This window comes from Nanorana parkeri, unplaced genomic scaffold (genome assembly GCF_000935625.1).
Source record: "Nanorana parkeri isolate BGI_ZX_2015 unplaced genomic scaffold, ASM93562v1 scaffold39, whole genome shotgun sequence".
Taxonomy (NCBI): domain Eukaryota; kingdom Metazoa; phylum Chordata; class Amphibia; order Anura; family Dicroglossidae; genus Nanorana; species Nanorana parkeri.
This window is the reverse complement of record NW_017306307.1, coordinates 2,411,266-2,433,707: the sequence shown is the minus strand read 5'-3', so window position 1 is coordinate 2,433,707 and position 22,442 is coordinate 2,411,266. Positions and strand designations below refer to the sequence as shown.

Genomic DNA, 22,442 nt, shown 5'->3' with positions numbered 1-22,442 from the left:
TATTATTGCTGGGATTTGTTGTTCCTCTATAGCTGCTGGTATTCTCCATTGCGCTGTATAATGTATTATTGCTGGGATTTGTAGTTCCTCTATAACTGGTCAGTGGTAATCTGCATTGTGCAGTATAATCATTATACGGTGCAATGGAGAATACCACCAGCTATGGAGGACTACAAATCCCAGCATTAGTACATTATAGTATAATGTTGTACTATTGCTGGCATTTGTTGTATTCCTATATAGCTGCTGGTATTCTGCATTTTGCCGTATAATCATTATACAGCGCACTGCAGAATGTCATCAGCTATAGAGGACTACAAATCCCAGCAATAATACATTATATACAGTGCAATGCAGAATAACCCCAGCAACAGAGGACTACAAATCACAGCAATAGTACATTATAGTATAATGTACTATTGCTACATTCCTCTATAGCTGCTGGTATTCTGCACTGCGCCGCTGTATAATGTACTATATTGCACACCACTCCACACCATACTTCCACCGCGCCAAGCTTGCTCCCGTGATGGACTACAATCTCAATAGAAACTAGTAGTCCACCACTGGAGCCCTTTTTTTAAAATCCGATTAGTCGATTAATCGAACTTAATAATCGGCTAACTAATCGATTATGAAAATAATCGTTAGCTGCAGCCCTACACGTTGGTATTCTATAGAAGTAAATGGGAGAGATGAGTTGGGCTCCCCATTCATCTCTATAGAGTTTGTAGTCACACCTTCATACTACCGCCCTGACATTGGGAGAAAATCTAATGTGAATACTGACCGGAGCAGCTGAAACGCTGGCAGTGTCTAGTAGGTCCTTGCTGCTTCTGAGGTTTGCCCTTGGGTAGAATAGATAAGAGGAGGGTGGGGGGAACCGATAGAGTTCTTACTATAAAGACACAAAAGTGTCTTTAACATGGTGTCAGCCTCTTGCAGTCTCCTGCACAGAAGCGCCCAGGCTACAAGAAGGAGGAGCTCTAATTGAGGCCAATGAGGTGCGCTACATGCACATGAGCTGACAAGGAACATGCTGACAGGAGGAATGTGCATAGAGATAACATAATCAGTCCGCTGCTGTTTTACTGTCCACTAACAGGGCATATAAGTGACCAGGCTGTGTAGCTTAACCACAGTAGATAATAATCAGGTCATCATCCTGGCTCTGCTCACTGGCAGGACTGTGTAAATCTCAAGACTAGACGGACAGAGGTATTCTACCATTAGCCTCGTTATATGTATTTCAGTTTTTCGTTTCGTTTTTGTTTTTTTCCCCGGACTTCAGCTCTGATTTATATTCTGTTCTGAGAAGTTCCAAATTATTTTATAGTATTATTACTTTTGAGAGTTTGTATTCCCTTGTTCTTGGTAGAAACAGCTGCGTTCTGTTGTTAGCCAGGAGGCATGAGATTGCAGCTCACTAGTTTATGAAGAGCGAGATATAATTATTCTATGCAGGCAGACACATTGCAGTAGTAAGTTTTTCTTCCCTGTGTCACAATGAGGACACTGTACAGGAGGGCAACTGAAGGAATAAGGGGCATGGAAGAATCCCAACTATGGGGAAAGGTGGATTGATCTTACTATATAAATGGTCAAAATGACAAATACAGTGGAAGTTAGGAGTTGTTATAAAGGGCCATTATAGTCCGCGGCCTACAATGGTTGTTTACATCCAGTGCCGCAAGTCTTTTTGTCCTGGCCATGCCAACACATTACTGCCCCATAGACTTCTATCAGACTATGTCCTGGATCCAAAGATGAGGAGAAAAGGTGGAAGACAGCCTCATAGTAGTCTGTGCGGCTGCAATGCCCAGACCCTGTAATGCCCTCCCTGCTATGCCCTCCCTGCTGTGTGACTTGTCATGGACGTACTGCCGACCTGTTAATTACAGGTGGCGCTTCATCCGGCTTTTAACAGCTATGTTGAGTTACACAGCGGTGGGCTTCCCTGCTGCTGCGTGCAACCTAACACAGTGAAGCCAGAGCTACAACAGCCTCTGACGTAGAATCAGAGGCTTGAGCTCTGTGGATGGTTTGGACCAATGGCAAAGCACCATTGGTCCGAGCTGTCAAATCAAAAAGGAAAAGAAAAACAAAACACTGACAGCTTGCCATTTTTTTTTTTTTTTTTTTTTTAATCAACTTTTTATTCACTTTCTTGCATTTTTAAATACAATTACACAAAAAGAAAAACAAGAAGAAATACATTACCAGTTTTAGCACAGCTAATAAATATACAATTTACATTATCGTTCAACACCAGCCAGCCCTTATAAAGGGGAGAAAGGAAGAAAAAAACAATTATTATATATTATCCATCTAGATGCCTCTTCAGTGATGGGCAAGTGAGGGATAGGGAGACTCCTCCTTCTTGTGGCGCGGTGGGGGGTGTCTCACCTGACCGCACTTCCCTGCAATGCTCTGCTGACGTAACCTTCCCAGGATGCATCGCTTGGGCACGATTACATCCCTAATGCCCAAGAGGACCAGGAAGTGGAAAAAACAAATTGTAATTAACAACAAAATATGTTTGTTTAGCTGATGAATGTAAGATGATTTCATATCGGCGTGCAGAGCTGAATGGGGGTAAAGGGGTAAGGGCCCACTTTAAGTTACAGGAATGTGAAATGAGAAAAAAGATCCTTTTTTATGTTTGTTTGTTTTTTACAATAATGATTCTTGTTGTGGAATAATACATTCTAATAATATCCATTCATAGAGCAGATAAAATGTAATATTGGGGTTCTTATGGCACACAGTTTCAGAGGAATGTAATATTGGGGTTCTTATGATGCACAGTTTCAGAGGAATGTAATATTGGGGTTCTTATGGCGCACAGTTTCAGAGGAATGTAATATTGGGGTTCTTATGGCGCACAGTTTCAGAGGAATCTATAACTATCATATTCTACTGAAGACAAAGGAAAAAGTTTGAAGTTTCTTATTTTTGGTAAGAAAATAAAACCTTAACATTCGGCTTGAAATGTCCTAAAACGTTCTGGTCCGATTTCAAGGATGACAGAGTGACAGGAGAGGTTAGAGGGAGCCTCTGGTGACAGTGGCTGTTTGTGCATGTCCCTGGAAAATAAACTTGTATAGAACTCCTAACTATACGTTATGTAATGATCAGTTGATGATCCCTGCGCAGCGACTTATTGATTCCTTCTGTCTTAAGGCAGGTTTATGTTCATGTGTAGCCTACGATGGTTCAACTAAACTCCGTATCAAAGTGCATGCAAGTCCAAGAACAAAAAAAAAAGTAATATCTTGCAGCTTGCTGTTCCTTTAAAGGAGAACTATGTGGTTAGGGCTTCCCCATAGTTCTCCTAAGGGTAACGGGAGGACACAAACTAGCGTCCTCCCGTCACCCTAAGCTAAGTATACCGGGAGTTACAGCTCACGGTATACTGAGACTAGGCAGCTGAAACGGATCCCGACAATTATGTCTGGATCCGTCCAGCTGCGTGAGTGACAGCTAGCTCTGCCTATGCAGATGCAGAGCCAGCTGTACCCGCCCCGTCCGTTCTGCCAGTCAGCGCTGGAGGATCGGAGCGGGGAGGGGGAATCCAGCCCCTCCCCTGTCACGGCTCTCTGCCGTGACAGGATCGAGAAGTGAGCGAACGCCGGTATGTGTTCGCTCACTTCCCGATCTACTGAGCCGACCTGTGACAGTTTCATTGTCACAGGTCAGCTAGAACTATGAGGATGTGTGAAAAGCACTTGCCTCACAGTTCTCCTTTTTAAATGTGGCGGTGGCATTGGTTTCGTTTTTTTTCAGGCTAAGTACATTTTCTGCCAGGACAGAAACATACCTGTCAATTCTGCCAAAAATCCAGCGTTGTTGTAACTTGAACTGAAATCTCAAACAATGATGTTTTGGTTTCCCAGTTCTCATCTGTAAACTACAGAACACCTCACCCATGTCATGAAGGAGAGGAGTTCTGTAGTCCTAAGAAATTTCCTGTCCTAGGTTAACAATGCTGCTCTTCCATAGATACAGTGCGATGATGAACATTGTCACTCAAAGACAGGAAGTGTGTTACTAGAAGGATCACATGGTAAAAATGAAGGAAAAAGCCTAGAAAAGGTAAACAAATGCAGCAACCTCACCAAGGGACACATAAACTCCAGTATATTGCATTTTTGTTGCCTGGGTTTAAGGGAGGACTCTTGAAAGCAAATATAACAACTAAATTGACACTAAATTAAATCTTAAAATAAATTCAAGTACCCTAACAATTAGCAAAAATGTATCATATTTGTGTATCACTCGGCTGTAGATGCTCAAATCATCTCTGAATTGGTGCTGACACTGTCCTTCCTTCTGGAGGGGGGATACTTTTGTTCCCCATGGTCCCTGTGTGTGTTGTAAAGTAGCCAGCGCTCCAAGCTCACTCCCATGATGGACTACAATCTCAGTACAAATTAGTAAACTAAACATGAGATTGTTGTCCATCACGGGAGTGAGCTTGGAGCGGTGGCTACTTCATAACACATACAGGGACCACGGGGAACAAAAGTAACCACCCTCCATTTTTTCAGGAGGCGTCTGTATTGCCTTATGAAAGTCTGCAAACCGCTGCTCACCCACCTTTGAAAAGCAATCAACAGTGGATTGTTTTTCAGATGGTCCGTGAAGTCCACCTAAGAGGGCCAATTCACTGCGAAGCATTGCTTTAGGCCTTGTTCACACCTGGGCGTTTTACAGCATGCTCCTACGCGCTGTAAAACGCTCAACATGTGAAAACCAATGATTGCCAATGGGCATGGTTCCCACCTGGGTGTTTTATAGCGCGTAGGAACGCGCTGCAAAACACGCTGCAAAACGCCCTACGCCCAAAGAAGTACAGGAGCTTCTTTGGGGCGTATTTGCCGCGCGTATCCATTAGGATACAGCCGGATAGCCCTCGGATAGCCCGCAAATCGCAGTAAAAACACGCGGCAAACGCGCATATTCCTTACGTCCTAGGTGTGAACCCAGCCTAATACCCGTAATACTGTGCATTTAGCCCACACTATCACACTGTGTTACTAGTGTGCAGTACAGTGCTCTTGGTGTGTTGCTACTCCTTTAAATAGCACCCCAGCGCACCTCCCAGCTGCAGTGTGTTGCGGCACTATGTTTTGGTACTGCAATACTGTGCATTACGGGGAGGTGGGGAAAAAGTAGTGCATGCATCCAGATTGCTGGAGTAAGTGTGAGTATGGAGCCAGAATACCATTTGATGCCAAAATGTGCTCCATTATGGGCCATATAAGTTGCATTGCTAACAAATAACACACATACGGGGTAATGCTGCACCCAGTATAAGCGACTTATTAATGTGTGGTGCATTTGTATAACTTATCAAATCCAAACTGAATCTTTGAACGACAATAGAAGTGTGGGAAAGTGGGGTATTTAAAAAAAAAAAATTAAAAATATTTCTTACATTTTAAAAATATGCATGCACAAAGACACGGAATAAAAGAAAAATGGTCTGTATGTGAACTTCTGGTTTTGGTTTACCTTGTACAATGTAAAGCAGTAAAATGCTAAGGCTTTACACTTTGCTCTGTAAAAAAATGTAAATATAATATATAGCATGTCTGTGAAGGTTCTCATTCATCAGGTCATGGTATATCTGTAAAAAATAAGTCAAGGCAACTGGATCTGCTGTATTTTTCTTGAAGACGTTTCACTGGTCATCCAACCAGTTTTCTCAATACTGAATTGAGAAAGCTGGTTGGACGACTTATTGCCTTGACTTATTTTGTACAGATATAATATATAGCAGTTTAAGTGGAACCAGTGCATTGAACACAGTGAAGAGGGGTTGAGCCATGCTGTGCTGAGAAAGTTGTGTCTCTTTGTATGTAATCTCTGCTAAATTTGTTAACTTTCCTGGAGGGTTCCCCTAACAATGTATTTCACTTTCAGGACACAGCTTTAGGAAAACCTATAGAAGTTTTCAGATTTCCAAGTGACCTGAGTGCCTGTGACAAGCGTCTATGCTCCTCCATACACTTTACATCGACCGATTGGGTGACCCTATCTGACGGGACAGGCACCCTATATCTAGTTCACATTGCAAACGCTGACCATTCCGGGAAATGGGAAGTAAGTATTCTGCTTTTATTTACCCCATTTGTCTGCATGAGATTATGAAGGACAAATTGGCCTTGGTGTGTATTCCATATTGGTGTGACAGAAGATAAAGGTCATCATTTACTGTGTATTGTGTGTATCTTTTCAATCTGATATGAAGGCTTCTACAGGCATCTGTGGTTCCTCCTGCTGACCTCTGGTCACTGTAGGACATACACAGTAGTGATGTTTGGGTCAGTGGGAGCGACCACAGTGTCCAGCGGGGGAAATGCTATTCCACAGATCCGGAAGTATGAATTAGTATGGCTATCAGAAGGTCTGCTATAGAGTGACTAGGCTGTCGGACACGGAAGTACAATGTTTCTTTCTTCACCGTGGGGCTTCAATTGTAATTGTATTTACCCCTGACAGGTTAACTTTAAAAAAATTTAAAAATGCAGCTTTTGTTGTAATACTCACCTTCTCTCTGGTGCTGCAGACACTCTGCTCCATCCCCCCGCGATGCTACTGAAATGAATGACACCCAGCATACTGTCAGGGTAACTCCCGGGGATGCGTTATTATGCCAGCCTTCGACTCATAGTTGCTGCCACAGGGTACAGCACTGAAGTCATAAAGTAAATGCAGTCCTCTGCTTCATTGAGGACTGCTAAAACAAGAGCAGAGGAGGAAGTTTGACGTGTGACTGGTCGATGAAAGCTGGATTTATGTTGTGCATACAAGGGCAGAAGGAGGTTGGTGGAAATGGAGTTGGGCTTTAAACAACAATTCCATGCAAAAAATCCAGCTTTTGGTAATACGTGGTACTTTGTGTTGTAATGGCACCTGTATTGTGTCCTTTGCTGGGATGTTCTTCCAGGTATTTAAAGGAACCAGTCATGAGGTCAGGATAGAAAGATAAAAGCTACCATTTGGTGTGCTTGGCCGCTGCTGTAATTATTGGGGGGGCATGAATGGAACAGCCGGTTCATGGTTTATCCTGCGTTGCTGTTTCTACCATGTTTGTTCATCCTTGTTTGTACCCACCACATTGTGTAATGTTGTGGACTAATCTCATATTGGAAGCAAAAGGTTGTGTGAGCATACCAAGAGACCTACACAGCTACAGAGATGGTTAGTTCCTCGTGTTTGTTTTTTGGTATCTTATCGTGCACTCTGAACCTTTTGTTCTGATCATATATTGAAAAGAATGTTTAATCTGTGTAGCTTTGTACTGAATTCAAGTAATTTAAATGTTTTCTTATTTCCTTGCTTACTGTTTATTTTAGTTTTTGTTAAATAACCTTTTTCTTTTTGAATAAATAATAAAGTATATGTAAACCCAGACACGAAAGTCTCATAAGCTTTATAACATGTTTATCTCACTTCAAAAGTCATCTTTAATGTTTTTAAATCTGCAGCTTTCATAAAAATACCTGGTGATCCTGCCCTGAAGGCCCTTGTTTAGCTACTTCCTGTTAGGTAGACAATGCTTTGTCCCTGTCTATCATTTTTTGTCATTATCTCCCTGTCACACAAGCTTCCAATGGAGACTACGAGTGGCCATTTCAACACACTTTACACCAGCCAAGAACCCGCCCTGAGATATGCCATGCAGCTGTTGCTGGAGTGCGTGCATATAGATGGGAAGCCTCAGAGATCAGCAGCACTGAGGTGCAATACGGCTTCATACACACGGGGCCATACACAAAAAATTCAGACATATTTTCCCTCCTGGGAAAAGCACAGGTGCTGGATACAGAGGCCCATAGACATCAGTGGCAGTAGAACCCATAGAAAATGTAAACCTTCACATATGTATGCATGTATACCCCGAATGGGGGCATACATTTGTACGCATGTGCAAGTACACGGATGCATGGGGGCCATGCACATAAAATTCGGGCATATTTCCATCCTGGGAAACCACAAGTGCTGGATACAGATGCTCATAGACATCAGTGGCAGTAGCACCCATAGAAAATGTAAACTTGCACATATGTATGAATGTACACTGAGTGGGCAGTTTATTATGACCACCTGACGTTTGTAGGCAAATTGGCTATAATTTCACGCTGAAGTTGCTAGAGGGCCAGACCATTATAAATAGGGAAGCAGGTTGTTAACCACGACAGTAGAAGTGATTGTTTTCTGAAGATACGGGTAAACAACGCGATTTAACAGCCTTTGAACGTGGGATGATTGTTGGCGCTCTGAGCCATGGAGCGAGTATCAGTAAAACAGCAGAATTTGTTAAATGTTCAAGAGCAGCTGTTGTTAAAGTGTTTTAAAGACTGGACTGTCAGCCGAAAATCTGGGTCTGAACGTGCAAATTGTGGCCGTCAGCGACTAGTCAATGTTAGGGCAGAACGGAGAGTGGCAAGACTGGTACAAGACAACAGAAGGGCAACAGTGCAGTGTCAGATTCCTCGCATCACCTTTCAACATCTCATGGAGTCACGAGGCGGCCCAACGAATGAATCTCGCGGCCCAACGAAGTACTGATGGAGTGGTCATAATAATCTGGCCACTCAGTGTATACCCCGAATGCAGACCGTCTGCATCGGGGGATACATTTGTGCGCATGTGCAAGTTTAAAAAAGTACCAATGTACATCTTCCAAACAGCACCTCTGTCTTCCTGTGCAGAAACATATGCCCAAATTTTACACGTACGCTCCCTGTGCACCCATGTGAGATGAACAAAGTTAAAGCAAGTATCCTGCTTCAAAAACATGACAGTTGATTATGATACACAGTGCTTTAGCAAACCTAATGTCATTCACTTTGGGTTTACATCTACTTTAGTTAAATAAAAAAAAACGCTAACCTTACTAAAAGCTGAATTTTCAGTCTTGAATTGTCCTTGAAAACTCTTTGAAAGGATAATGGGAAAGTGACTGACGACATTTAACTATCAATTTCAGACTTTACCTTTCTTCCTAACTTGGTTTTATATTGTAGCTCAGGTTTAATCAAGAACTCGGGGATCCATTCATTGTACTTCACAGCATCCTCTTTGTCCGGGAGGAAGTACAGATAATTGATGTTCTTCTGCTGACTATTGAAAAAGATGATCTGAATGTTGAAGGGAGTGGGTTCCATGTCTCTCTGGAGTGGATATCCATAGCACTGCCTAGTCAAGGTAAATGCTTCCTGCTCTAATTTCCCAGTAGACTAATGTTTAATCTTAGGAAGGTAAGCAAGTACTGTGCTGAGGCAAAAGGCTGAGGCATATGGGCTACTCCATTTTGTTTTTTCCAGTGATAAATGTTTTAGAAGGTTAGGAAGTCTTTAACGGTACCCTGTTTTAGGTTCCACTTCAGTCCTGTGTGCCACTTTTGGTTATTATTTTTACCCTACACACAGTGTAGGTGTGCGAAGGATAGGTTATGGGGAGCCTTGGGTGGGATTTACTTCACTATAAAGTATCTCGGAACATCGTCCTTCTACAGCTTCAACTGCAGAATGCAAAGTGACCAAATCGCCAAGATCTAAGCAATGTTTACAACAACATATTTCTTTGAAGATATACTGCAGCCTTAATAACTGTTATAAACCGATATTTAAAATAACACTAAACTCAGGAGTTAAATACATTCAAGGACCTTAACTGTTAACAAAATGTATCTTATTTGTGTATCTCTCAGCTGTAGATCCTCAAATCATCTCTGAATTGGTGCTGACACTGTCCTTCCTTGTGGAGGGTGACTACTTTTGGATCGTTTGTACCGAGCAGCGCTGTCCCCATGACCGGCTCAGCGGGTCTCCCCACAACGATCGGAGAGAGATTCAGCCGCTTCCAGCAGCTGATCTCTCCTCCGTTCACTGGACCCAGAAGTGATGTGTATTACATTACGTCCGGTGTCACTATTTACATTCCCCGGCTCTTAGAGCCAGGAGAAGAAGCTTGGGAAGCAGATCCCTGCTTCCTCAGCTTCTTTGGGGTCCCTAGGTGACATTAGGGGTCTGAAAGAACCCTGATGTTTCCATAAAGAGGACCTGTAACACCCTATCTGCTAATACATGAAGGGCTTATTAGCCCCCTATGTGATAGCAATAAGGTAAGTGTAAAAAAACGGCCGGCCGGGAGCTCTGTAGATCTGAGCGGGCGTCTTTAGATGTCCGCGCAGCCACGCCCCTTCTCGCATGGGAGTGGGAAGGTCCTAAAATTTCAAAACGGGCAGTGATGCCTGTTAACATACAAGCGATCCGCCGGCTATAGAGTCAACGGATCGCTTATATGAGGTCCCGGTATGTGGGTCCCCCACTCCTGCGGTCACGCTGGTCCCGGGCTCCGCTGTGCCCGGTGCGAGCCCGGGACCAGCATAGTGCCTCTCGGACAGGGGATCAGATGAAGATCAGTACACGATCGCCCTCACGTCCCTTCTCCGCTGTCAGAGTTACATCACTTCTGTACTCTTCTGTACTCTTGTCTCACTCTCCAGCTTCAGATGCTGGAGAGAAGCTGATGAAGCAGATCTCTGCTTCATCAGCTTCTTTGAGGGGTACTAGGTGATATTAGGGGTCTTGGAGAACCCCGATGTCTCCATAAAGAAGACCTGTCACATCTTTTGCTATCGCATAGAGGGGTTTCTTAGCCCCGTATGTGATAGCAATTAAGTTAAGTGGGAAAAAAATAGGAAAAAAAAATTTAAGTTTCCCCCCCAAAAAATTATGAAATTTACACATTAAAAAGAATAATAATAAAAAAAAATGTTCAAGTCCCACCCATAATAACACGCATCCAAACATGCGCTCCTTGGGTGCGCATACATGCAATTGCTCCCATTACGCCGCACATGTTACATATCGTCGCAATTGTCGGAATGAGAGCAATAATTTTAGGGCCATCAATCACTGATGACACTAAACTGATGAGCGGTAAAAGCTTTTAAAGCGTCACCTATGGTCAATTTTGGCTGTGGTAGTTTTTGGCGATTTCGCGGGTGCGCGCAATTCTAAAGCTTGACATGTTTGGTGTCTATTTACCCGACGTGACCCCCCCCCTCTTTTTTATATTTTACCAAAAATATGGGTCATAATCATTGTTTCCTAACATAATGTTAAAAAAACTTTTTTTTTCAATCATTTTTCCTTTAGTATAGCAAAAAATAAAACCCCCAGTGTTGAATAAGTACCGCCAAATACAGCCAAAAGAAAGCTCTATCTGTCCCCAAAAAACGATATAAAATTAATTTCAGTACAGCGTTGCATGACAGAATAAATGTCAGTCAAAGTACCGCAGCGCTGAATACTGAAAAATAGCCTGGCCAGGAAGGGGGTCTAAACACCTGGTCTTCAAGTGGTTAAAAAAAACAAAACAAATTTAAGTAACGTATAAGAAAAATGAAAAATGTTTTTAGAGTCCCTGCCCCCCACGTGCACGCACATACACACGCGTCGGTGCGCCTGCGTGCGAAAACGACAATTGTGCTACACATGTTACATATTGCCGTGAACATTGGAGTGAGAACAATAATTTTAGAGCCATTAATCATGGTAACACTGAACTGATGAGCAATAAAAGTGTTTAAAATGTTCCCTATGGGAAATTTAGGGTACTGAAGTTTTTTGCAGCTTCACATGTGAACGCAATTTTATGGCTTGACATGTTTGGTATCTATTTACCCAACGTGACCCCGTCTTTTATATTTTACCCAAAAATTGGGTATTATATTCTGTTTCTGTGCAGTACATTTTAATTTAGTGTATTTTATCCTAAAAATACTGCGTTGAGAAACATTTGCGTAAATACCTTGCAACATAAAAAATTGCAGCTATCATTTATTCTACAGAGCCTCTGCCTTCAGAAAATCTATCATTGTTTGGGGGTTTGAAGCTATTTTCTAGCCAAAGATTTATATTTTATAATGTGTATGCAAATAGTTAGAAATTTGCCCTGGACAGCAAGTGGTTAATAAACTAAATGTTAGATTGTAGTCCATCACAGGAGCGAGTTTGGTAGAGCTGCAACTAACTATTATTTATTTATTTTTTAATAATTGAATGTAGAATATTAGGCATTTTAGTTTCATGGATTCAAAATATTCTAAATTTAAAAACTCCAAGCCAATATAATAAAATAACCAAAATGTAAATTAAAATAACACAATAAAAATATTTTTTTATAATATAAATCATCATAGGTAGACCTCAACTATGAGAGACAAAATGAGAAAACAAATCCAGACAAATCACATTGGCTGATTTTGTCCACACCAACTAATCGATAATGAGAATAGTTTGACAACTATTCTCATTATTGATTAGTTGGTTGCAGCCCTAGAATTTTGAGCGGTGTCTACTTTGCAACACACACAGTGACCATGGGTAACAAAAGTAGCCCCCCTCCAGGAGGAGGATTACTCAGGGAAGATGACGAGGGATTATGGATCAATGGCTAGACCTTACTGGGGAAAGGGTGCAAATTAACCGTGTCTGTTTGAATTTTATCCATTTTTTTTGCAATTTCTCTGTTCATATGTGGGGTTGTTTCTCCTTCCAAGGCTTTTCAGTTGGACCAAAGTCCAGCTTTTTAATTGAAAGGGCAAGCCAGAACCCAGAGTACACCAGAAAATACAGAAAAGCAAAACATGCTCCTATGTATCTGTTGCATTCACTCTTTTATACAATAATAAACATATTTTGCTTTCATTGTGAACTTTACATTACTAATGCCAAACTAGAAATATCAGTGAAAGCTTTCAGGTTAATGAGTCCCCTCCTCAGGCAGAATTGTGTATAAAAGCAAAAACAGAAGAAAAGGATATATATAGATGCTGATCAAAGACGTTTGTGCTTGCTTAGAAAACTTGGAGAGGTAAAGGTTTTGGATGGGCTGATGGTCTTTATTGTAACTGATTCCCTAGCCAAACCCAAGACCGCTTTCAAAATGGCAAATTAATTCTGATTTGGCTAATTGTTGAAACAATGATTGATTTTGTGAGCGCTCCGGTGACGATCTCCCTATCCATGGCCAAGGTCTGTATCCATTACAAAGGCAAACGATGGTGTTGCACATTCTGATGGACTTTCTACAGTGACACCTTCCTCATGGCCCTGTCAGTGGTATCAGAAGCATAAACTGCCATGGAGCAATTTTATTATTGCAGCCTTTGCTCTGGGCACATATATAAACACCAATTAGTGAAGACATGTAGACGTAATTAGAAAATCCTGAAATTTACATTGCCCCCAATATACTGAGACCGCCACAGCCGGGACAGATCCCGACAATACTGTTGAGATCCACCCAGCTGCGTGAGTGACAGCAGGCTTTGCCTATCTAGAGGTAGAGCCAGCTGTGCCCACCCCCTCGCCCTTTTGTTCCTCCACTCAGCGCTGGAGGATTAGAGAGGGGAGGGGGGAATCCCTGTTGGGAGTGGTGACTGACAGACTGAGATGATCGGGAAGTGAGCGGATCGGTGGCATGTTTCTGCTCACTTCCCAACCAATAGAGCCGACCTGTGACAGCTTCTTTGTCACAGGTCGGCTCTAACTACGAGGATGAGTGGAAATCACTCACCTCATAGTTCTCTTTTAAGTAAAAATAATTTCTCCAGTTGTTGTTTTTTTTTTTTGTTTACTGTTGGGTTGCACTTTCTGTACTGATATTATGTTGTCATAGACATAGGAACGGAGGGAAAAGCTCCCCAACAGGGATACAGACAATCATAAAAATTTAGAAATCAGTATAGCGAGCACTCAACTACAAGTTGGAGCATAAGGCATAAAGCATAATGACATAAGGCAGGCGGATCAATCTTGATCTGCAATATGCTTTTGTTCATAGAGGCGTAAAGCTAACGCGTTTCAGGGCAATTACAGTGTCCCCTTTTTTAAGGACTGTTTGTAACCTTTATTCTGAAAATAAGTAAGAATAATAATAATCATAAGTAATTTAAAGCCTGTCTTTTATAGAAACAAGTCTGTTTGTCCAGGTAACTAATATAAACATAAGTTTGGGACCATTTTAAAACACCAATCTGTTAGGATCAAGAAAGAAAATTTTCAGTCCAAGGCAAAAATATTCCACTTTTATCGTGTACTTTTTCTGTTTTGCAGGGTTTTATTGAATAAATAATTGTATTTTGCATTTTGAACGGTAACACCTTTTTTTTTAAACATTTTTTTTTCCACTTCACCTATTGCTCACCAACTGATAGGTTCAGTCCTAATGGTTTTTGTATTACTCCAGGACATTAAAGTGGTCCGATTTCAATGTGCCACCATTGCTCTTTCCAGTAGAGTTTTTTGCACACAAGCATTAACTTATCGCTTTCTTTTCTGCCTGCTTCGCTCACCTTTGTGCATCTCTATGAACAATTTGTTCATCTTAATGAAGTGGATACTGTTTCTGTAAGTTTTCAGTGAGTCATCCATGCGTCATCCCTCTTCTCACTCCCACACATTATCTCGCTGAACTAATTCTGTGCTCGTACCTGGAGTAATATTATTTTTCATATTTCTGCATCTCTGTTCTAGCATGACAAAAAATATTTTTTTTATATCTTTCTTTAGCTACATTAGCATATTTTAATAAATAATAAAAACTCAGAAGATATAAAAGCTTTTCTTACAAAGAGGGCTTTTAATGTGCTATAAATATATATTAGGAAGATGGATGCGGGGGTAGTTGTGTGGGTAGTATGGTGATTGATGCAGAGAGGTGGAGGGATGGGTAGCTATGCACACGCACTGGTAACAAAATAAGTTAAAACCTCCTGTGCTTAGTGGGGTGCCTTAGCATTTAATGGGACATGCAGTTAAATCAATAAAATACAAAAAATGAAAAGGTCTCTTGGATACTGTGTACAAAAATAAAGTTTTTATTGCAACATATGGACAAATATTGACTAACGGAAACAAGCACTGTTTGATCCAGATTTCCTGGATATCCCTGCACTGGCTTCCAATACCCCAATGGATACAATTCTAAATATTACCAACCACTTGCAAAGCCATCCTCAACACTCTGCCCCCGGCTATATCTCAAACCTTGTCTCAAAGCATCACCCTAACCGTCCCCTCCGCTCTTCAAAAGACCTCCTGCTTTTCAGCTCCCTCATCAACTCCTCCCATGCTCGCCTCCAGGACTTCACTAGAGTCTCTCCCATCCTATGGAACTCTTTACCCCAACCTGTCCGTCTATCTCCTACACTGACTGCCTTTAGGCGATCCCTTAAGACTCATCTCTTCAAGGAAGCTTTCCAGAGTGGGGGGAAATGTGTTAACCTTTGCAGATGCTTTAACAGCTTGCATCTCAGATGCATGGCTGCAGGAGTTAGAACCTGAGGGCTACAAATTGTAGTTTTACTCCTTGCCCCCTCCTCTGTTTTGGCATCGTGTGCCTGTTTCTCAGGTTTGTAAGGCTGCCACCTGGTCTTTTGTTCACAAGTTCTACCAGGTGGACTTTTCAGCCTCCTTTGATGCTAGCTTCAGACATAAGATCCCTCGGGCTGCTCTTGCCTGCTGTAGGCAGTCCCATGTTCTGTTGTTTTTTTTTTAATTGGAGTGACCTGCTTTTGAACTTCCTGAAGATTTAAAACTTCCAGAGTCCCTTAGTGGACAAGAAGGAAGTTAGAATTGTTGTACTTACTGTAAACTCTTTTTCTTGGGAGTCTATTGACGTGCGCAGGTTCTACCCCTCTGTGTTTATGATTGCACTGCTTTGCTACAAACCTATGGCATGCTGGTAATAGGAGGGGTTATACTGGGATGGCCTACATATTTTTTTTGTTTTGCCAGTGACAATCCTTTGTAGGCGGCAGTGTTCATATCTTCTTTAATGGACTCCAAGAAAAGGATTTTATGGTGAGTACAACAATTCTATTTGTCCCTCGAAGCTCAAACTTTTACAAATCCAGCTATGGCAGCTGACATGTTTTTTTATATTCAACTTTCTTTAAATTATTACAGTGTGCTGCTTTTGACGCATTGTAGGTCAAAAAACAGATTTTAGCAGTATGTGTCTGTATTTATCGAGTTAATCACTTAGCTTGCTACCTGCCTCTGTAACATAATGTTCCTTCGTTTTATACAGCATGTTTCCTCATAATTCCCTCCAAAGCAAGCCAGCATTCTATATCTTTTAGTTTTCACTTAATATGGTCACTTGTTGCCTGTGGAGAAATGCCACGTAATGTATTTCTTTCCTGAAAATGTATTTGACTGAAGGGCTCTTGAAAACTTGACGAAGGAAATGAAAGACTGAGGGAATGCTGATGACAACCTTACTGCGAGAAAGCAAGAGGAAACTGTCACTATCTTGATGATTGGAAATTTGGATTGCAAAAAGCAATTTGTTCTTATTGATATAACTGCCCACCCCTTTAATCCATAAATGAGAACTATAAATGTGTTCTGAATATCCATATTTAAAGCTGAACTCTAGGCATATCTCTAAATACACAGATGAAATGCATACGAGGTTGAGTCAAAACTCACTTTTATTGTGCAGGTGTGAACGTGTCGCGTCAGTTCATTTGTAACTGCGGTGCAAGAAAAAATGGCTGCCCCACTTGTGATTTGCACGAAAGAAGAGCAGCGTGCAATGATTCGTTTTTTTGTGGTCTGAGGGTGTGCCTGGTCCCATTATTTATCGAAGACTTTGTTTGCAGTATGGAGAAAGTTTTTTGGCGTGAAAAAGTGTGTATGAATGGAAGTTCAAGGAAGGTCGCACATGTGTTAGCCATCAAGTTGGAGCCAAACGCCCATCCACATCCACGGCTGGGGACAACTTTGAGCATACACGTGAAATGATTCTGTCGAATAGACAAGTGACCGTGTATTATGTGGCTTTGCTCCCCTGAAAGCAGCCCTATGAGGACGAAGATTCACCTGTGATGAAGAAGTGAAGACTGGTGCATTTGTGGCTCACAGCTCAGCCTAAAACATTTTTTAATGAGGGAATATGAAAACTTGTTGATAAATGGTCAGTGTTGAAAAACAAGTAGATTATGTGGAAAAATTTATGTATTTGTCTTTTCGAAAAGTTGTTTAAAATAAATTCTACAGCCAGAGTGCAGATAATTTTGGACTCTTCCTCGTACATGTGAGCTATTTTACCAGACAAAGGATATGTGTTTCTGTCCATCCTGTTGAGATTTTTTTTATACACAGCACAGCCTTGTCTGGAAGGGACAGAGACCAGATTCCTGGTAGGATCAACTGTGTTTTCTTGTCAAACCAATATAACAAAACACCTTCAAATGTTTATTTGAAAAATTCAAAGGGCTTGAATGGAGTAGACTTGCAAATATATGTGGAAGCCACACTGCATCATCAAGGCTCCTCTGTGAAGTTTGGTCCCTAACTCTATGCTCCAAGATAGGAGATCTGTTTAAACTATATCGCAATTAATAAATTAAGGGCAGGTACATCTGGAGGTGGCCCATTCCTCCTTAAAAGTGCAGAGAAACGCTAGAAACCCAGCACAACACAATAGCAGTTGAAAACCTCCATTGTGCCTCTGTGTCGGATCCAGTAAACAAAACAAAAGCGGCTCCAATCAATTAATTACTAGCTTTTTTAAAGTAGGGTGCACATGGGCATGGCACTTCACAGAACAATAATATACACTTCAACCTAATATTCAAAATGAAACTTGACCCTAAAATTCAACCTAACACTTGGCTCCGTATAACCCATACTGAAACCAGTAAGCATAAACTCTAAACTATTCCTAACGTTAAACTTATCCCTGCTGATCCTTACTTGGCTTCTCCTTACTTGGCCATCCTTTCTTGGCTTCTCCTGCCCTAAAAGTATTACACTGTCCCATGGCCATGCCGATTGTGGAAAGTCCTATTTCTGTGTCAATATCATACTATATGGGGGAGCCATAGTTCAACAATCTACATTTTAGTCAGAGTTTGAATAAAATAGCCCTCATGTTTTCGGCTCCTAAATGGTAAATTAACAGAATTTGAATAGTGACATCTGGGGGTTGATTTACTAACCTTATAAACACACCACGAACATGTATACACCTCTGTAGTGTGTTCCCTCCCAGCATGATCTATGGGTGGAATCTAAACACCTTTTGTAGTGTGTACACACCCAACAGGTGTGTTGTGCAAAGCCCTGCATGAATTACAAGGTGATGTTGTGTAAATTAGCTCTACGTTGTGTTGCTTGCATTGATGAATGCAGGAATGTAAATGCATGAGCTAACCATTTTTGTCTAAACTGTAAAGCAGTAGTATATATGCATAATGTGCATGATTTTTCCATATATGGCATTAGTGGAAATATGCTTTTAGAGACTTTTTGGTTGATAAATACGTTTTGCTGTGTGAAAATCACACGCACCTGGTGCGTGCGTGTGTTTTAGGTTAGTAAATCACCCCCCTGGTGTATACTGCCATAAAGTCCTGGGCACAGTTTAACAACATAAGATCCCCACAGGTACATGTCAAGTTGCACATTCACTAATAAATATTAGTGGTCTCTGCAGCCTATTCAAAAATATTTCCAGCTGCACAACCTTACTATGCACAGGCTGCTTTTTGCCACCACTGAAGGGGACTGTTGGAAGACCAGAGGCTTTATTTTCATTAAGTTAAATGAGCAACCTATCTCCCGGGATTTGATGCTTCACAGCACAGCAGGATATACTCAAGCCAGGAGACTTCAGGCAGTATTGCTGGAAGTGGGAGTTTAGCAATGGCATTTATTAGAGGCGACTAGGACTAGTACAAATGTATAGGTGGTAGCGTAGTAGTTAGTGCTTCTGCAGCATTAGGTGTCCCAGGTTTGAATCCTGGCCAGATCACTATCTGCAAGGAGTTTGCATGTTCTCACTGTGCATGCGTGGGCTTCCCCCGGGTACTCTGGTTTCCTCCCACACTCCAAAGACATGCTGGAAGGTTAATTGGCTCCTGTATAAATTGGCCCTCATATTAGGGATGTTCAGATACCAGTGCCGATACTTGACATTTTCATGAGAACTACCAGGGTTGCAGCTGTGACAGGGCCATGGCGCTCCACCACTGTCCGGAAATCATTAGTCTCTATTGTTTTAGAAAAACTGTCACATGACAATAAACAAAAAGGTATTAGCAATTTTATCTGTGAGTACTTGAACAAGTACCTGTACTTGGTCTGGAAAAAATTGCATTGGTGCATCCCTAATTTAGGTATATATAAAACAAATCATACATTAAAACAGAGATGTACAAATCACAGGAGCTCCGTGTGCTCCTTACAAATGACAGCTGCCTCCTAACTCTTGAGTTTTTCTCTAGTATAGTCTTGGAGCTGGAAAAGTACCTGTACTTGTACTCTTACCAAGTATGGTGCTTGGTATCTGAACATCCCTACCTCATTTGTATGCATGTGAGATAGGAACCTTAGATTGTAAGCTCCTTGAGGGCAGGGACTGATGTCAATGTGGAATGTAAAGCACTGCGTACATTATCTGCGCTATATAAATACCTGAAATAAATAATGACATTTCTATTTTATACACAATCTTGCCTATAGTGCTTTTCTCTTAATCTGGGTTCCATTTTGTGTAGATTTCCATAGAACATACATTGTTACTGAAGTAGCTAGCTGCAGCAGATGAAGATGAGCTCTCATGTCACAGGTTCCTGGTATTTACTGCCTAATATTAGGGTGTTTTGAAGCTTTCCTAACTTTCTATTTCCCAGAAATGCATTGACCTGTTTTCACAGCTGGTAAAATTATTGGTCAGACGTCGGTTTATCTTCAGTCCTAAGACCAAAACGAGTTTTTTATTCTGACACCAGTGTGGTAATTGAGCAATTTACCTAAAGCATGATGTTTAGATATAATTGCTTCTTCGGTTTGCTTTCAGTGGAATTTATTCAACTGTATAGAATTAATTCTTTTTTTTTGTGTGTTCACAGACGAATGTAAATTCGAAGTCTTAAAACGTAGAAAGCTTCATGGCAAATCTGTCCCGCATTACGCAGCTATTGAACCGGATGGGAACGGCTTGATGATTATCTCTTACAAGCCCTTCAGATTCATTCCAAATGAACAAAATCAAGCTGAAGAGGAGAGCATGGAACAGGATGAAAAGAAAGGTAATATTTAAACTGATATTTTCTGCTGCACAGTTGGGAGCAATTTTGCTCCAATATGAGCTGATGCGTTTGAAATGGACTCCTTCCTGTACATACTAATACATGTATTTCTGATCTTCTGACAGTTCCTGCCCTCCCGGCTTTAGAACAAAAATAACTTCCTTCCTAAGGACAACCTCTTGTGCTTTGCATATTCCTTAAAGAGTACCTGTATTACCAGCATCAGGATAGTACACTAAAGTCAAAAGCGTATGTCAAGGAACAAAATAGATCTATGCAGTACATATCTGCAATACATGCACATTTCTCCATGTTTCATCCCCTAAAGTCCCTCTTTACAAAAGAATACCTGTTGATCTTCCAAAAATGCATCCAGTGTCTTTTGCTAAACTACTAGTAACGCTAAAGCTAATCATTCTAATATAATAATTATAACTAGGGATGCACCGATATATCGGCCGCCGAAATATATTGGCCGAAAATGGCACTTTTGGCATAATGCCAAAAGTGCAATTTTCTGGCCGATACAGCTGTGTATCCGTTCTTTCTCTCCTCCCCGCTGGGTGCTGCTCTGTGTTTTAGCGGGGAGGAGAGAAACTGCCATGGGCGGCTGAGCGCTGCGGGAGGAGAGAGCTGTGAGCGGCCAGCATCTCTTCTCCCCGCACTGCTCAGCCTCCTTTCACAGATCAAAAGAGAGTGGTGTGGGGGGCGAAGACAGCAAGCGCTGTCGCAGGAGGCTGAGCTCTCCTTCCTGCACCGCTCGCTCAGCCTCCTTTTGACAGCGTGTCAGGATGGAGAGCGGGTACAAATACTCAGCAATCAGTGATCGCTGAGTGTTTGTAAATAATTAAGGACAGAGTATTACTGTGCCCCCAATTATGAATGAATAGGAGTGATCTAAACCACCTCCTGTTCATTCATGACTGTAGTTATAGTAAACATACTCTGTTCTCAAGTTATGGATGAAGAGCAACACTCATAGAGGATTCTTGTTCATTGATAACGGGGCCTGCAGAAAAAGAGATTGAGGACTGTGTGTCCTCAATCTCTTTTTCTATTTTAAAAGGGAAATATCAGGGGGCTGTTTAGATCCCTAATATTTCCCCAAAGCCTCTGAAAGTAAAGTAAAAAATAAAAATATTTAATAAAAAATAAATGTAAAAGTTTATAAAATAAAAATAAAATCGTTTTAAAAATGTGAAAAAGTTCAAATAAAAAAACATTTTCGGTTTTGGCCTGACATTTTTTTTAATTTTGGTTTGGTTTCGGTTTTGAAATTTTAATTTCAGTGCACCTCCTAATTCTAACCATTTGAGGCAGCAAAGGAAGTGTGCAGAGGACATTGCATAACTCTGACATGATGAACAGGTTTTATTATTCTCCTCAAACAAATATAACAAAATGTTTACAACTGTATATTAATTGGACCAAATGTGAACAAATAAAGAGTTCAATGTTAGGATGTGCATGCACTTTAAAGTTGATGTAAACTAGTTCACTAAAAGCTCATAAAAGCTTTAACATGTTTCTATAATTTCAAAAGTCATTGTAGTCAAGTAGAATTAAACCATCAAACGTCTTTTTTTATATAAAATTCAGATCAAACAAATATTAATTGACTTGCCTTGCCTGTGTGTTTGTTTGTGAAGGCACACACCGCTTACTGGCACACACAAGGGTGGCTTCATAGGACCCTGCAAGAGAAAGGAGTCACTCTAAGACAGGATATCAAGACCGGTTCACTGTGGACCACCTGATTCTGCAGGAACGAAAAACTTTTAAACAAAAACTAGGAGCAGCATTTATTGTAAGTGATTTAATCAAAATTTGAGATCGCTTAAAAACCTTTTGACTTTTTAATATCCCTTTCAATATTTTTTTTTTTTTTTTTTTTTTTTTGCAATAAAGCCTGCATTCACAGACTCTGGCAAAGTATTCCCCCAGTCTCAGGTCCCTACCGACGTATAGACTTGTTGGAAGAAGTGTGGCTAGAACTATGGAGCACGAAGAGGCAGCACCAATGCGCTCAGCATTGTCCCTCTGTTGTGGCGGCAGTCTGTTCTTGTAGTTATTGTTTGTAAACAATGCTGCACCTGGATGACTAATGCTAAATTCAAAAGGTAACACAATTCTGCATGAAGATCCACCCCACAATCACCCCGTAATTCAGGTAAAGGGGTGGAGGTGTATAGTTTGGGTTTCGGGTATGGTGTATGCCACCACGCTTCATGTTATCCCCTGAATATGGGTGCAGCATGAAGCATGATCTATAACATGGATTTACGTTTTGATACTCTTTTTTTTTTTTTTT

At 41.2% G+C, this 22,442-nt stretch overlaps 1 protein-coding gene across 3 annotated transcripts in view; it reads left to right on the top strand.

Annotated features, from left to right (window-relative positions):
• The window catches only part of NUDCD1 (NudC domain containing 1), a 120,080-nt gene that overhangs the window by 28,439 nt on the left and 69,199 nt on the right, over nucleotides 1-22,442 (top strand). For all 3 annotated transcript variants that reach the window (XM_018570765.1, XM_018570773.1, XM_018570760.1), the window contains exons 3-5: nucleotides 5,929-6,108; nucleotides 9,039-9,219; nucleotides 19,952-20,131. In XM_018570765.1, coding sequence (XP_018426267.1) covers nucleotides 5,929-6,108; nucleotides 9,039-9,219; nucleotides 19,952-20,131 — 541 coding nt within the window. The remainder of the gene's footprint in view (nucleotides 1-5,928; nucleotides 6,109-9,038; nucleotides 9,220-19,951; nucleotides 20,132-22,442) is intronic.